This window comes from Sminthopsis crassicaudata, chromosome 4 (assembly GCF_048593235.1).
Source record: "Sminthopsis crassicaudata isolate SCR6 chromosome 4, ASM4859323v1, whole genome shotgun sequence".
Classification (NCBI taxonomy): domain Eukaryota; kingdom Metazoa; phylum Chordata; class Mammalia; order Dasyuromorphia; family Dasyuridae; genus Sminthopsis; species Sminthopsis crassicaudata.
The window spans coordinates 142,686,737-142,703,452 of NC_133620.1; the positions used below are offsets into that span (position 1 = coordinate 142,686,737).

Consider the following 16,716-nt stretch of genomic DNA (forward strand, 5'->3'; position numbering starts at 1 on the left):
ACATGTACTCACTATGTACAAAGCACTTTTTATTTTGTCCTTTCAGTCAAGTCTGATTCATTGTGAACCCATTGGGAGTTTTCTTGGCAAAAATACTGAAGTGGTTTGCTATTTCCTTCTTCAGCTCATGCTACAGAGAAGGAAACTGAGGCAAACAGGATCAAGTGACTTGTCAGGGTCACACAGCCAGTGTATCTATGCCACGTTTGAACTAGGACCTCCCTGACTCCAGGCCCTGTGTTCTCTCTCCCCACTGTGCCCCCTAGATGGCTCTAATTGTTGTTTAGCTATTTCAGTCATGCCCTACTCTTCGAGACTGCATTTGGGGTTTTCTTAGCAAAGATACTGAAGTGGTTAGTGTAAATCACTAGGACTAGAAAAGACAGTTCTTTCTGACTTGGAGCATTTATTTGTCCATTTCTTTACTAAAATGAAGTCTAACTGAGTAATGACTAATCATAGTACGGGAGGAAGAGATGATGAAAAGCACCTCTCTCTTGTGGATAAGGAGGTGGGAGACTTTGAGTGTGGGATGATGTATATGTTATCTGGTGAAGTTGCTGTGTTGGTTGGTTTTGCTATACTATTTTTCTTAGCTAACAAGGAATTTCAGTGGGGGTGGAATGGGTCAATCTTTCTAAAAATGGCTGAAATAAAAACAAAAGGAACAAACAATACTTTTTTTTTTTTTTTTTTTAATGGACCGACAGTTCTAGAAAATTCCATAAGGGAAAAATTCTTCTATTGAAAATATCTGATTATTTTGTCAGGTCCACATAAGGTGTGAAGATACTTGCAAAATCTTGGCAGGTAGCCACTGATTTACCACCTTCCTCCCTCCTCCCCATCCTTTTCCCCTCCTTCTTACTTGGACATCATAGAGGAACCTGAAGTGACTTCTTTGGTTTGCAGCTTCCCTCACAGCATGAGCCAAGTCCACTGACCCTCGACCACCAATGGACCAGTGTTGGCAGGGGACAGCATCAAAGGCTCCAGCCTGCTTTGCGAGTTCACAGACCAAGTCAATCTCAGCACGTGTGTCGCTCCTGTTGGGGGATGGAAAAGTGGACAATTTGGACTCTATTTAGGGAGTGGTTTTTAAAACACTAGAGGCATGAACACCTTTAAACAAATGGGACTTCATATTTTTGACAATTCTCAAAAATGTTCAATGAGTTACCCTCAAGTTTTTATCAATTATGTTCTGTATCAGTGGTATTCAAAAAGTATGGTCTAGGACCTTCATAGTCCTTGAGACACTTTCAGGGGGAGTCCATGAAGTCAAAACTGTTTTCATATTAATACTAATCATTAATCATTAATATTCTTACTTTAACAAAAATTTTAGGGAATTCTCGATAATTTTTAAGAATGTAAAGTGTCCTGAGACCAAAATATGTGAGTGCTGCTGTTCTATAATTACTCTAAGTACACTTACTGGTTCTTTTTTTTTTTTTTTTTAAGGAAACTTAAAGAAGAAAAAGTAAAATAGTTCTTTTTGAGATCTGAAGTTTTCTTTTAATTTTAAAAAAGGATGAATTGTAAAAAACAACAACTAAACAAATAAACCATAATTAAAATATTCATCTAGCTCTCATAATTAAAAATGTACAATATGACACATTCGCTATTCCTGGGGAAGTAACCAAACCAAATCCTAAAAGATCAGTTATTGGTGATATTCTCTTTCCCTCACCTCCTAAGTATGAAGTCCCAAAAGAACAGAGAACAGTTGTTTGCCCCCAAGTAAAAAAATAATTCAAAGAGAAACCTAAAGATCCAATATGGTTTAAAACATGAGGTTTTACTTACTTGAAGACATTTAGAGCAACCACAACTGGAACTCCAAAAAGTTGTGCAATCTGAATTTGCTTCTGAAGATTACAGCATCCATCAGCTACCAGCTGAAGGTTCTGTAAGAAACATCATTTGGCCCAGTGTGTCTCTCATTAAACTTTGTTAAGCCAAGAAAACCAAGTACAGCAAGATTGCTTTGGAGGGGGTTTTATTTACAATTTATTTTTACTTTTTTTTTTCTTTTTGGAATTTATAAAAACATGAAACACTTTTTTTTTTCCCTCTCAAAAGAGAAGAAGCTCCTTGTGAAAAACTTTATCAACTGACTTAAATGTGTAAGTCAGGCTGCTACTTTTTTTGGGATTCACGACATCATTTCTGTCTTATTGGCTGTCACACCAGGAACAACATGCCAAATACATCCGTGGGCTGATTGACACAAGGCACAAATAATTAATAGTATGAATCAAGGCCAGTTTTTCCCATCATATTTTTTGCTTCATCTTACTATCTGGCTAAGGGAAAGATTACTTACAACAAAGATAGCCTCAAAATATATCATTTTTTTTTCAAATTCAGAAATCCAATTTGATGTCCTTTAAAAAAAAAAGACTTCCTGTTTGTGAGTCATGTTGTACTCAACAGAATAAAACATTGGCTATGCCAGGCTTCATTTATGTATCTGTACAGTACAACTATCCAATAATTCATTCTTCTGCCAAATCCCTACTAGCCTATTAAATAGCCAGTTTTTACTGGATCACATCTGTGAGTAATTTTCAACATGAAGCATCCTGCTACTACTGTTTCTCCTGGGCTAATCTGGTCCAATTAGGTTAAACTAAGAAAATATGGTTTTTCTTCTTAGATTAGCACAATTTAAAGTTTGAATATAGTTCAGAGTTCTGAGGTGCCTAGAGAGACACTGCATTCTGGGTGAAAATAAGAGGTTGCCAAAGCAAAGAACTCACTATAAAGTGACTTTGTCTATCAAATATATTTATAAACTTGTGATTTTTTCAGGTTGGGGAGAAGGTCTTGTATATTTCATAATATCTTGGAGACTGAGAAGTCATTGTTTCAAATTGGCCATGTATGGATTGCATAATTCCAGCCTGTTCCCCAGCTATGTCACCATCTTCTTTCAAAAGTTGATAAACGAAAATGATTGAAATGATTTTTACACAGTTACTCTTACCTCTTCTATATATTCTTTCTTAAGAGGGACACCAGCAGTCACCTAAAATTAAGGAAAATTCCATTAAAATGTTTAATTCAATTTATCAACATTTTAATTCAACATAGTATCTTATCTTGTCTTTTGTGATGGGAAAAATATCTATAGATTCTTATGAGATATAAGCTGAACACAAGCAAAGATCATTACCCAGAAGCCCCAAAGCTCATGTAATCTTGTCTAGTTATAAAATAATGTCTACAACAAAGGAAGTATAAGGCTTCAGTTGCAATGTAGTGTATATATCACATTTGTTACCATCAGCAGATAATGATTTTTGAAACCATTTTTTCAGCTCTTCTATGCACCATATGCTATCAAAAAAATCAGAGATGAAAATGCCAGTATACCATAGGATAGAATTGTACAGCCAGGGAAAGTGCTGATAAACTAGAGACTTTACAGAACTGAATTCTTTCTGTGAATTTCAAGTTTTTACAATTTAAAAATTCTTAAAAACTGAAAAACAAATTTCAACAAAATAAACTTTAGAGAGAGCAGGGCATTTCCTTTTAAAAGACTGAGTTCTTGAAATAAATTCTCTGCTAAAGCAATCCAATCCACTAGGACATAATTAACAGCAACAGAACAACATGATTTTCAGATAATTGATGAAAGATGATGCATCAATTAAGAAGATCACAAAGCCAAATGAAAGACATTTAATACTGTAATTCTTCAGTTTCTTTTTAAGGGTAAGTACCTTTAGCCATTCCACAATTTACTATGTAGTAGTAAAATGAGATAATCAAAAAATTTACACTAAATGCAAAGCTAGAGAACAATTCTGTGGATGTCATTTAGAATCTTTCAGCTTTTAAGAAGCATATCCTCATTGATGGATGTTAAAGAAAAAATTCAGGACAAATAAATGTATGGAAATGGATTACCAGCTTTGCATGAAAAGTTTCAATTACTGTTTATTTCATGGATTTTAAAAAATTAACCTTTTTGTTTTACGAGGCAATTAGGGTTAAGTGACTTGCTCTGGGTCACACAGCTAGAAAGTATAAAGCCAGTCTAAGGCTGGCTTTGAACTCAGGTCCTCCTGACTCCAGGGCCAGTGATTCATCTAGCTGCCTCCAAACCAAACTTAGGTGAAAATAGAAAATGAACTTACACTTGGGCCACCTCCATGCATCTTCAATGCCCTCACTGTTGCAACCAGAACAACCACATTGGGAATCAAACCAGAAGCTCTACACTTGATATTGAAGAATTTCTCCATGCCAATATCAGCTCCAAAACCAGCTTCAGTGACTGATGGGAATAAAGTAAGATATCATTATTTTCGAAGAATATGATCACTAGAGCAGCTATTGAACATCAATCAATGGTATTCATCCCCACTGAGTGGTAAGCCAATCTTTCTACCAGTTGGATATTAGTTTATATCATCTAGTGCTTGTTTTTCTTGGCGTCACACACAGGTTTTGATTGGAAGGACCACAGGCACAATTCATTCCACCCCTCAAGATCATATAGGTTTTAAATGACAGGGTGGATTTAAACATGGTCCTCTGATGCTTTACTCTTTCCATTTTTACCATATTGTTTCTCAAAGTCTTTTCTCATTTGCTGACATCAACACTTAAAAGCAGTAAAAGGGAATATCACCCAAGGACTGACAAATTTTGCAGAAGTATGTAATCTGAAATCACTCTGTGGGGAGAACTGAGTATATTTTTGCTACAATCACACAATCCACTCAGATATGACTGAGTCAGAAGGCATCAAATATGTGAATGATAAATTTCTATTGTCTCCTTCTCCTCCAATGGCTTCAGTTTCTCACAAAATTACAGGTTTAAGCTTGCTACAAACAGTACCACTGAGAGATTGGATGCCACATCATATCCCTCTTCAGAGTTCCCAAAGCAAGTTGAACCTTCTCTGCATCACAACCATGCGCTGATGCATAAGTTCCTCTTCTATAGCTAGTTGAATGTGTGCATTAATGATCTACAAGCACCTCAGGCAGGGTCAGGGATCTGGCCTGTTTCTCATGGCCTCAGCACACAGGACATCATTCACAATGCAAAATTCTTCAAGCCTGAATGGGTGCTGAATATCATTCTTCCTTCAATTATTTCCTTTTATATTTTCACTTTTTTTCCCCTTACCAAACGGGGAGGGGATAGGTTTACAGAAAAATCAGATGCAGCATCTGATAATGGAATGAAACTCTTAAATACACATTGTGACTTGCTATATTTAATTTTTGTTGAGAACCTAAACTAGGGGGGAAAAAAACAAATCACTACATAACAATGCTACATATGATCAGCAGGGAAAGTTTAACTCCAGCTGGAGAAGGAAACAGGATGTAGCATGAAAGGTGAAAGGATGATGGCTACCAAGGGCAAATGAAGAGGGTAACAAATAACTCAACAAGATTAGGAGGAAGTGACAAATTCTTGTACACAGAAAACTTTTTTTTTGCTCAATACTTAATGCAATCATTTTCATACTATTTTCTCCTTTAAAATACCAGCATTTCCAAAGAAACTGGAGAACATTCAATCATTACATGATATAAGAACTGTTGAATTAGCCATAACTAAGACTTATTAACTTAAAAAGAGTTACGCACAATCTGTTGCTATTACCCATATGGGACCATAGTGAGAAGGATGGAAAGAAATTACTCTCATATTGAAGCTCTACATATCTTAACCTTTTCAGACATGCCAGCAACTACTCAGTATATGAGAAATATAACTTATTAAGTTTGCCTAGTGGTTTGAAACTTAATACTCACTAACGAAGTCTGTGATTTAATAAGTTTTGGAATAAATTCAGCATAGCCAAAGGCAAATATTTCTTTCAACAGTCTTTTTTTGTGGGGGGGAAGGGAGGTTTTAAGCTATTCAATTTGCTACAGGAATAAAAACAGGAAAGAGAGAAGTAATATTCTTCTTAAGTAAGCACAAGGTTATTAGATACTGCTGTATGGCAAAGGAGGAATCAAATTGTAAAAACCCACAATTAGCTCAAAAGGGAAGTTTTAGTGGATTAGAGCTGGGAAGGGAACTGGCTATTTGGACAACTATTACTAGACAAACCTGCTCTCAATAAAAGTAGCTAGCTGTAGGTCAGGTTTAAATCCTTCTATGCCTTTAAAGTATGTATCAGGGTGGAGGAAGGGGATAGAAAAAAAGGGGAGAATATGGAAGTTGGTCATTATCAATATAAAAGAATGCACCGAGAGCTATACTGCAATGTGTGCTGATTATCTATTGGAAACCTGTCAAAAAGCTGGAGAATATTTCTGATTCACCAAATACTTGAAGGAACACTAAAGTATCTATGTCACTTTAACTAAGGACTGCATTGTGATGGTTGTTTTTTAGGGGAGGTGTAGGTTGGAAGAGAAGAAAACCAGATTGTTGATCTTATTTTTAATATACTGCTTCTCATCTCACATATACCTTTTTTAAAAAATTTTATTTTCTTTTATATTACCTACATCTCTCAATGTATTCTTCTTCCCTTCCTATCCCTGAGGGTAATCCCTTTTAATAAAAAATTTTTAAAAGAGGAAGGAAAAAAAGTTCATCTAAACCAATGGTTGCATGGATATATAAAAGTCCCAAGATCTCTTCAGAGGGATTCAGGAGGTCAAAAATACCAAGTTATTTTCTTTTTATAATCCTCCTTCCATTTCCAACTAGATATCTGTTTGAAAGAGCAGGATGGATAGAGTGTTGTACCTAGTGTCAGGAAGACTCAAATTTCTGATTTCAAATCTGGTTTCTCTTAGTAAACTTAGACACTTAATAGCTGAGTGACTGTGTGCAAGTTATTTAATTCTATTTGCCTCAGTTCCATCATCTGTCAAATGAGCCAGAGAAGGAAATGGCAAGCCACTTCAGTATCTTTTTTAAGAAAAACTCAAATGGGGTCATGAAGAGTTGAACATAACTAAACAATAACAACAAAATCTATTTGAAGTTGAATTTTTCCTCATCTGCTTCAAGCAAAGCAACATCTTGGAATAGACAGAATACAGAAGCAAATATAAGAATCCAGCAGTCACCTATTAAGTCATAAATTAAAGATTTAGTAAAGATGTGTAAAAACAATGTCATTCTCAGTTTTTTTTTGTTTTGGAAGATGGTTATTAAAAAGTTATTTGTGTTAATATGTACAAAATTAACAAATACTTTAAAGATTTATCATTTTTCATTTCAAATACAGTAAATATCAATACAAATAAAAAATTTTCAGTATTTAATAATATGAAGGTTTCTTGGGACCAAAGAGTTGAGAACCACTGATTTACACTAACAAATATGTCTAGACATTCTTGCAATACATGCAGTATTGCATAGCCACAGTTTCCCTACCATTACAAAGAAACATGCAGAAATATCTTAATTCTCATCTTTCTAAACTTGGTCATTATAAATTTGCAGTACTCAATTTTGATTTTTTTTTTATTCCTGCTATTCTCTATATTTTATTCATGCAAACATGGTTTTCCTACAAAGGACAAAAAAGGGTACAACTATAGTAATCTAGTGTTTGATAAACCCAAGGATACCAATATTAGGGATAAAAATGCATTATTTGAAAAAAACTGTTGGGAAAACTGGAAATTAGTATGCCAGAAATTAGATGTGGATCCACACTTAACACCATATACCAAGATAAGATCAAAATGGGTCCATGATTTAGGCATAAAGAATGAGATCATAAATAGATTAGAGGAACAGAGGATAATCTACCTCTCAGACTTGTGGAGGAGGAAGGAATTTATGACCAGAGGAGAACTAGAGATCATTACTGATCACAAAATAGAAGATTTTGATTACATCAAACTAAAAAGTTTCTGTACAAACAATACTAATTCAAACAAGATTAGAAGGGAAGTAACAAATTGGGAAAATATTTTTAAAAGTAAAGGTTCTGACAAAGGTCTCATTTCCAAAATATATAGAGAACTGACCCTGATTTATAGGAAACCAAACCATTCTCCAATTGATAAATGGTCAAGGGATATGAACAGACAATTCTCAGATGATGAAATTAAAACTATATCCACTCATACGAAAGTGTTCCAAATCACTACTGATCAGAGAAATGCAAATTAAGACAACTCTGAGATACTCCTACACACCTGTCAGATTGGCTAAAATGACAGGAACAAATAATGATAAATGTTGGAGGGGATGTGGGAAAACTGGGACACTGATACATTGTTGGTGGAGTTGTGAAAGAATCCAGCCATTCTGGAGAACAATTTGGAACTATGCCCAAAAAGTTGTCAAACTGTGCATACCCTTTGACCCAGCAGTGCTGTTATTGGGATTATATCCCAAAGAAATACTAAAGAGCGGAAAGGGACCTGTATGTGCCAAAATGTTTGTGGCAGCTCTTTTTGTTGTAGCTAGAAACTGGAAGTTGAATGGATGTCCATCAATTGGAGAATGGTTGGTAAATTGTGGTATATGAAGGTTATGGAATATTATTGCTCGGTAAGAAATGACCAGCAGGAGGAATACAGAGAGGCCTGGAGAGACTTGCATCAACTGATGCTGAGTGAAATGAGCAGAACCAGAAGATCACTATACACTTCAACAACTATACTGTATGAGGATGTATTCTGATGGAAGTGGAAATCTTCAACATAAAGAAGATCCAACTCACTTCCAGTTGATCAATGATGGACAGAAATAACTACACCCAGAGAAGGAACACTGGGAAGTGAATGTAAATTGTTAGCACTACTGTCTATCTACCCAGGTTACTTATACCTTCGGAATCCAATACTTAATATGCAACAAGAAAATTGGATTTACACACATATATTAAATCTAGGTTATACTGTAACACATATAAAATGTGTGGGATTGCCTGTCATCTAGGGGAGGGAATAAAGGGAGAGAGGGGAAAATCTGGAAAAATGAATACAAGGGATAATGTTATAAAAAAATTACTCATGCATATATACTGTCAAAAATGTATAATTATAAAATTAATAAAAATTTTTAAAAAAATGGTTTTCCTGATTCTCTTTATTTCACTTTACATCAGTTCATATAAGTCTTCTCCTGGCTTCTTTGTATTCATATTCCTTATTTCTTACAGAATAATAATATTTTATTATGTTAATGTAAAAAAAAGCAGCATAATGTAGTAGATAGTGGATGAATTGGATTTGGCATTAGGAAGCTCTAGGTTAAAAAGAAAATCAAAACCTAAAACAAAATCTGCTGAACATTTACTAGCTGTGTGACCCTGTTTCCTCATCTGTAAAAATGAAGTGTTAGACTTAATGGATTCTAAAGTGCTTTTGATTCTGTGAACTTGTTTTTCCATTATTTAAAAGTTAGGTATCTATTTTGTTTCTGGTACTTTGCTAATACAAAAAAAAGTATTTTGGTATGTACAAGGTATTTTTGGGGAGAAGGGGTAGTTGGTGTACTATCAGTTTTCATATACTTGTGGTATATGCTCAGCAATGAAATCTCTGGGTAAAAAGGTATGGGTTTTAAGTTACTTTCTTTGGTATAATTTTCCATTTTCCATTAAGAAAATGAAGATGTCATCCAGTCCACCACCATCACCTTATTCATAGGTAATCTGAGATTCAGAAAAGTAAAATAACTTGCCCAAAGTCATAGAGTCAAGTAATGGAAAGAGCGGGGGATGAATTTATTTCTAATTCAATGCTTAACTATAATATGATGTCCAAAACATTTGCCATTCTATTAGATAGAATACTGCCTTTTAATGAGTACTTTGGGATATCATGTGACTCCAAAACTATGGCAAGATTCTAGAAGGCTTTCTAAAGAATCTGATTCATAACACCAGGGTAAACTTTTAAAATACAAATTATTTGAAAAGTGATAAGCTCTGGATAGGTGTCATCTTACTAAGTAGTATATTCTATTTTCCACTCACATTAGATCAACAAGAATTATTGCAACATGCTAGGCCCCTATTTGTGAATGGTTTAAGAGATAAATTAACATATTACCTAGTTGGTTTTATAATGTGAGAGAAGGGATCTATAGACAAAAATCAAATATGGTATTCTAGTCTCCTTGGGATCCAAATAATTCCTTGACAGTGTCAATAAGAAGTGATAGCCAATATTTATGCTATTTCTTTTCATCAATAAAGTAGTGAATTCATATAACTAGAATAGTTAATAAATTATCTGATTGGCTGTTCTGCTGAATAAATGATCTGTAGTAGGCTGAGTTACAAACGTGTAAACATTTAACTTTTCTATAAGATAGTGATACTTTATAGAACTGTTAAAATCTGCAATTCAATTATCTAGCCAACCAATTTGGAAGTGATACATCACAAATCCCCCCACCCTCATTTTAATAGAGGTTTGAGTGCTGTAATTTTGTCATCACCATATACCTTTCTTGGAAGTGAAAGGAAAAACTGGTTTAGAAGCAATCAGATCTTCACTTTCTTTTTATAGGAATAATAACTCCACAGACTATCTCACAATCAAGGATATCAATGTGACTTGTACCCAAGTATCTGGTCATTTGGATACATAATAGTAAGTGTTCTACAATGAAATGACAGTCTGGTTCAATGTCACTGAGTTGTTACTATTCCATTCCAAGACATGAAAGAAATCAGAATGGTGTAGTGGTCAAAATAGATGGTCAGATTTCACAGCCACTTTTTAAAAGCAATAATTTCTCTCCTCATGAAAACTAATTTACTAACTCAAAAGTTTAATATAGTATACTGAATTGTCAATTATCTTTGGTATGAGCTCAAATTTATGGGGTGACATAGGGCTCACAAAAAAATTAGGACTTGCTACACCCAGAGAGAGAACTATGGGAAATAAGTGTGGATCACAAAACATTTCTATTCTTTCTGCTGATTGTTTGCTTGCTTTTTTGTTTTCCTTCTCAGATTTTTTTTCTTTCTTTTGAGATCCGATTTTTCTTGTACAGCAAGTTAACTGTATAAATATGTATACATATATTGGATTTAACATAGTTAGTGTGTATTTGACTACCTGCCATCTAGGGGAGAAGGTGGGGGGAGGGAAGGGAAAAGCTGAAACAAGGTTTTGCAAGGATCAATGTTGAAAAATTACTTATGCATAGGTTTTGTAAATAAAAAGCTATAAAAAAAAGAATTAGGACTTGCAAACAGTTAGTCTTGAAATGGTATGAGATAAGAAACCTTCTTGCCCAAAGCAGTCTTGGTTTACTCAATACTCAAAAAGAGTTTCTCATAGACAGAAGAGGAAATAAAAGCTGTAACTTTAATTCAGTCAGCACTGTACTTTCTCCCATCAAATCAGCAATAAAAACAAAACTTTTGTACTGGAAGAAGAGGTATATGTTGGGGTATACACTTCAATATTAAAGTCATGAGTTACAATTCCTGAACAATGCTAAAGGAAATGGAAACTCAACACTTCAAGAATTGCTTCTTTACTCCTTTAAATAAACAGATCTGGTCTGCTGCAGCTGCCTGCTGATAAACTCAGAAAAAATCGAGTTCTAAGTCACAGAAACACAAATCCTGAATCTGAAGCCCAAGGTGGGTTAGCCTTTGAGGCTTTACATTCCTTCTCCCGCCCATGACTAGTAATGGGAAGGCAGCAGTCAAAGTAAAGCAGGAAGAATCATTAATTTATCTATATCTATATATCAGGGTCATTAGAAAAGTTGTCAGGAAGAATGAACCAGATATTTGGCTATTTTAAATTCTGGAGATCTTTGCCAGTTGAATTTAAACTTGGATCTATTAAACTTCTTAGAAAACTGAAAGTGTTTCTTGTTTGTGGTATTTGTACTTGTAGCCCTGTTCAGGTTCCTGGAATGCCCAAAATGCTCAAATTTTCACCATGTGTGCATATAAAACTCCCTCTACCAAAGGTATGCCTGACTTGTTGGGGTATAAATATCAGAAAACAAACCAAAATGAGGGGAATTCTGGAAAATTGTGTTTATGTTAGGACCATGACTGCCAAAAATTACAAATTTAATGTGATAATTTGTACCTTTTTGACCTCAAAGGGGACATCCCAAGAAGTTGCATTAGAGAATAGAAACAGAAAAATTTGTCTATAGCCTACTTGGGAGTTTCCCTCTGAATAACTGTTTTGCTAGGTATCCTTAAGTAAGAGATCATAGAAATTTATCTTGCATATAAATGAAGTCTTCAGAACCATCTCCAAATAGCTTTTTAATGTAGGTAATCTAAATGTTCAATTCTCCCCAAAATGAGTTGACACTGATTTTTTTTAAACAATCCTATAAATAGAATTTGCTTCAATCATACAAAAAGGAACTTGAAGCTTTTTCCAGCCATCCCAATCACTCTTTGTAATGCTGAGTAGTTGCAGCTTGATATCAGCAAAAGTAGGGCTGGAACAAGGAAGGAACCCAGATTGAAAAGAAATGAAAGGGGGATCAGAGAACCCAGCTGTTAACAGTGGCAGAGGAAATGAACAGAGTAGGAGGTGGGAAGTTGGAAAGAGAGAGAAAGAACATATCTACAGGAGGATGGCTGGGGAAAGGAGCTCTGGTGAGTGGAATGATAGGGCAAATGATTGACATGACCCTGGGAGTGAGTGGGGGAGGAACTATACACAGGTGCCACCACATAGCTGCAATGTGGTGGGTCTGGGTCAGCCTAGCTACAGAGAACTTTTTGTTTACATTATCATACTAACTGTGTACATTGTTCTCTTGGTTTTGCTTATTTGATTCTTTAAGTTCAATCAAGTTCTGCATGTTTCATTGAATTCTCCATTTTCAGTATCCAAGCATAATAATGTCATTATATTCATATAACATAATTTCTTTAGTTATTCCCCAATCAATGAATACACATTTTCTTTTCAGGTTATTTTGCTGCCATTAAAGTGCTGCTTTAAGTATTTTAGTATGTGTGGGACCTGTTTAACTATCTTTAACTTGAGGTATATATTCCCAGCAATGGGATCACTAGGTCAAAGGATGTATATGAAACGGTTTGTGACTTTTCTGGCATAATTCCAAATTATTTTCCAGAATAACGGGAATAATTCACACATGGACTAACAGTGTATTGTTGTGCCTTTTTTCCCAAAGAAGATGGGAGTAGAAGAACAGGCTCTCTGAAGCATTCAGAGAGTTAAAAACACCTTACATTAAAACCAAGTAACTTTGTGCATAATACTAGTAAGGAAGACTCTGCATTACTAATAATTTCATTTTTAAATGCTGAAAAATTTCAGTAAACAAAATAAAATATAAACAACACTCAGCTTCATTCATAAAATTCAACTGTTATAAATTTATTCTCTAGTTTTCCAGGTATCATTGATCCTACTGTGGACAAAACTATTATTTATAATATACTATTAATGTTCTCAGTATCCAGGCAAATTTTTGACAATGAACCAAATTTATTCTAAAATGTAAGGATTTTAATGCTCACATGGCATATGGATGGGGTGTAATGGTAAAAGTTTAACAAGGAGAAAGGGAGAGAATGTATTATACACTTTAAAATATAATATTCATCATTAACAATTTCTCAAGTCTAGAAAATCAATAAAATAACCTATCAAGGTCTGACTGGCACTATTCATCTTTTTGATATAGAGTTCTTATACTGAAAATAAAATTTAACAATTGGCTCTCAGAGCTGGCTTCAGCACACTCCTGAGACTTGTTCTCTTACATGTATAATGACACAAAATCAGGATAATGGCGAGAAATGCATTAAGGACTTTTATTTTCCAACAAAGTTATACAGACTTCTCAAATTAATTGCATAATTATTTACCAAAATTTTTATTAACCAAATTTCAATAAAGGATCAAAAGGAAAGCATAAAATTTGGCAGGTGGATGGGAGGGAAGGAGGACAAGTAACATGCTATTTAAGGCAATTGTGAAATTCTTTAAGGCAAAGTACTGTGGAAAAAATACTAGCCATGGAGTCAGGAGACCTCAATTAGTTAATCATCAAGCTTTTATTAAGCATTTACTACATGTTCTGCATTGGGAATATGAAGACAAACATGAAAGGAACTTCTATTTAAATCCTGACTTTGACACTCTGTGTCAAAGGAAAGAAATTTTTTTAGAAACTGAAGCCTCAGTTTCCTTAATTGTAAAATAGCTAGATTCATTCTATACTTCACATAAAGTGTTGCTGTGAACAAAGTACATTGTAATCTAAAGATACCATATAAATGTGAATTATGTGTATAGTCATAGAGACCTCTCTGAGTGCAAATTGAAGTGTAATTTTTTCCCCTTTCTTCACTATTTTTGGAAATATGGCTAACAAGGAAATATGTTTTGTGTGACTTCACATATATAATTGATATCATATTGATTGCCTTCTCAGTGGATATGGGAGGGGATAGAAAGGAAGGAGAGAATTTGGAACTCAAAACTTAAAAAGAAAAGAACTCCAAAAGTAAATAAATAATAAATCACAATGTTCTCAAATAAAGAAATAAATGAACTCTGAAGAAAAAAAAAAAAAAAGAGTTACTGAAGTCATCCAGTCAGAAGAGCCCTAAATCAAATGTGACGGTAGAAGTTAGCCAGGAATTTATGTTAGATTGAAGAGCTATTAAGATACCAGAATATGTGACCAAATAAGGCAATGCAGAACACATTTTGGGACATTTCCAAGAAGATGAAAATAAGGTAGAAAAAGAGATGGTCTTGATGGTGATACACCAAAACCTTCCAACAATCACAGGAAAAAACCCCAATAGGGACAAAAAGATACCTTAGCTACTAAAACTCCCAATACTTCTTGATGAGTTTCTAAAACTAATCATTGGTCTAATGTGGTCATTTAGTGAGTATTCCAGATAAATATTATCGTCATTATTCCTCTAAGTGCAGTGTGAAATCTCCTTTGAAGGAAACCCAACATGGTCTATGAAAAGCAGTGCTGCATTATGTAGAAAAACACTAGGCAATAGTTTCAAGGGTTAGTCATCAATTGGAAAACAGCTGGAGGAGCTGGGCATTGTGATGGAATGCTACTGTGCTCTAAGAAACAATGGACTCAATGATCTTAGAAAAACATAGAAAGACTTGCACAAAATAAAAGCAAAACAACAGAACCAAGAGAATGATGTAAACAATAAAAATAAATATTGTTTTAAGGATAACTGAGTGAATGTTATTTTGACTATTTTATTTACTAAAATTAACTATATAGGACATATAAAGACACTGTTCTTCATCTAGAGAAAGAATTGATAAATAGAAGTGTGTATAGAAAAATTTTACCCACACACCTATTTATGCATAGTAGGGGCCATCTGTAGTGTGAGCAGGGGAAGAATGGGAAAAAAATTTACATGATAACTTTTTAAAAAAATAGCAAATTATACACAATATATTTGCTTTCATGTATAATCATCTTTTTAATTGTATTATATTTTGGAAATGCTTGTTTTATTCAGTAAATTAAAAACAAAATAAATAAAAAGAAATCAAGAGTTAGCACACTAATTTTAAACTGTGCCACATGGAAGTTGTGTAACCTTAAATGATTCACACAATGTATACATAAACTAAGAAAGTTGTGCTAAGGTTCCTTCCAGCTCTGTAACTGTGTGATCTTCCATCTGCCACACAACACAGAGCTTTGCAAGGGGAAAATATACATAAATATCCGGAATTACATTTCAAGAAGTCTGCTCTATAGTACAGGAAACACAGGAGTCACCTTTGGGCATCCTTTATATCCTATAGGGTCATATGAAAGAGAACTAAAATAGACACCAATGACTCATGGTTGTTGTTGGGTTTTTTTTTTTGTTTGTTTGTTTTGTTTTGTTTTGTTTTGTTTTGTTTTGCCCAGTAATCTCCTGGAAATGTTTTGGAGGTAGGTAAGAAAATACTCAGGCAACACATCAAGAAGTCTAAGAACTGCATAGAAGAGGTCTAACCTAATTAAGCACCTTATCTCTGAACAATGCAGAACTTCTTAAAAGAGATGGGGAACTAATCAAGAGTCAGGCCTAACCATCATCTATACAGGCAAAATAAGCAAATGAAGAGTGTTCATTGTTCAAACTATGACATGTTAACAGGACAACCTTTAAGCTTTGTCAGTAGCAAAACATTATGTGTATATGTATATTCATATGCACATACATGTATCTGTATACACATACATGTATGTTTTTATACACAGATGTGTAAACACACACTAGGGGAGAGTTATTTCTAAGAAAGCAGATTTTCACTTAAATATGCATGTATGTTTACATATGTAGATGTGAATATACACACCAGGAGAGAATTATTTCTAAGAAAGTAGAGTTTCACTTAAAATATCTCAAAAATTACACCTCACATTAAATTTTATGAGTAGGTACTAATCTATGAGTTGAAATAAAAATATTCTTTGTAACTTCATATTTTTTTATTTAGAATTTTTCCCACAGTATATATGCATGAGTAAATTTAAAAAAAATAATATTATCCCTTGTATTCATTTTTCCAAATTACCCCCCCCTCCGTCCACTCCCTCCCCCTGATGACAGGCAATCCCATACATTTTACATGTGTGTAACTTCATATTTTAATATAGTAAAAAAAATTAAGATAAAATTAAGACAAATTATTAAAAGGTATGAAATAACTATTAAACATTAAAATATAGCTAACTTTAACAAAATATTAGTTTTATGAAATACTTTAAAAATGT

At 34.1% G+C, this 16,716-nt stretch overlaps 1 protein-coding gene across 5 annotated transcripts in view; it reads right to left on the minus strand.

The window, feature by feature from the left end:
• The window catches only part of MTHFD1L (methylenetetrahydrofolate dehydrogenase (NADP+ dependent) 1 like), a 192,487-nt gene that overhangs the window by 70,479 nt on the left and 105,292 nt on the right, over positions 1 to 16,716 (minus strand). For all 5 annotated transcript variants that reach the window (XM_074309565.1, XM_074309563.1, XM_074309567.1 and 2 more), the window contains exons 21-24: positions 4,155 to 4,294; positions 2,996 to 3,037; positions 1,813 to 1,913; positions 869 to 1,046 (exon numbers count right to left, since the gene is read on the minus strand). In XM_074309565.1, coding sequence (XP_074165666.1) covers positions 869 to 1,046; positions 1,813 to 1,913; positions 2,996 to 3,037; positions 4,155 to 4,294 — 461 coding nt within the window. The remainder of the gene's footprint in view (positions 1 to 868; positions 1,047 to 1,812; positions 1,914 to 2,995; positions 3,038 to 4,154; positions 4,295 to 16,716) is intronic.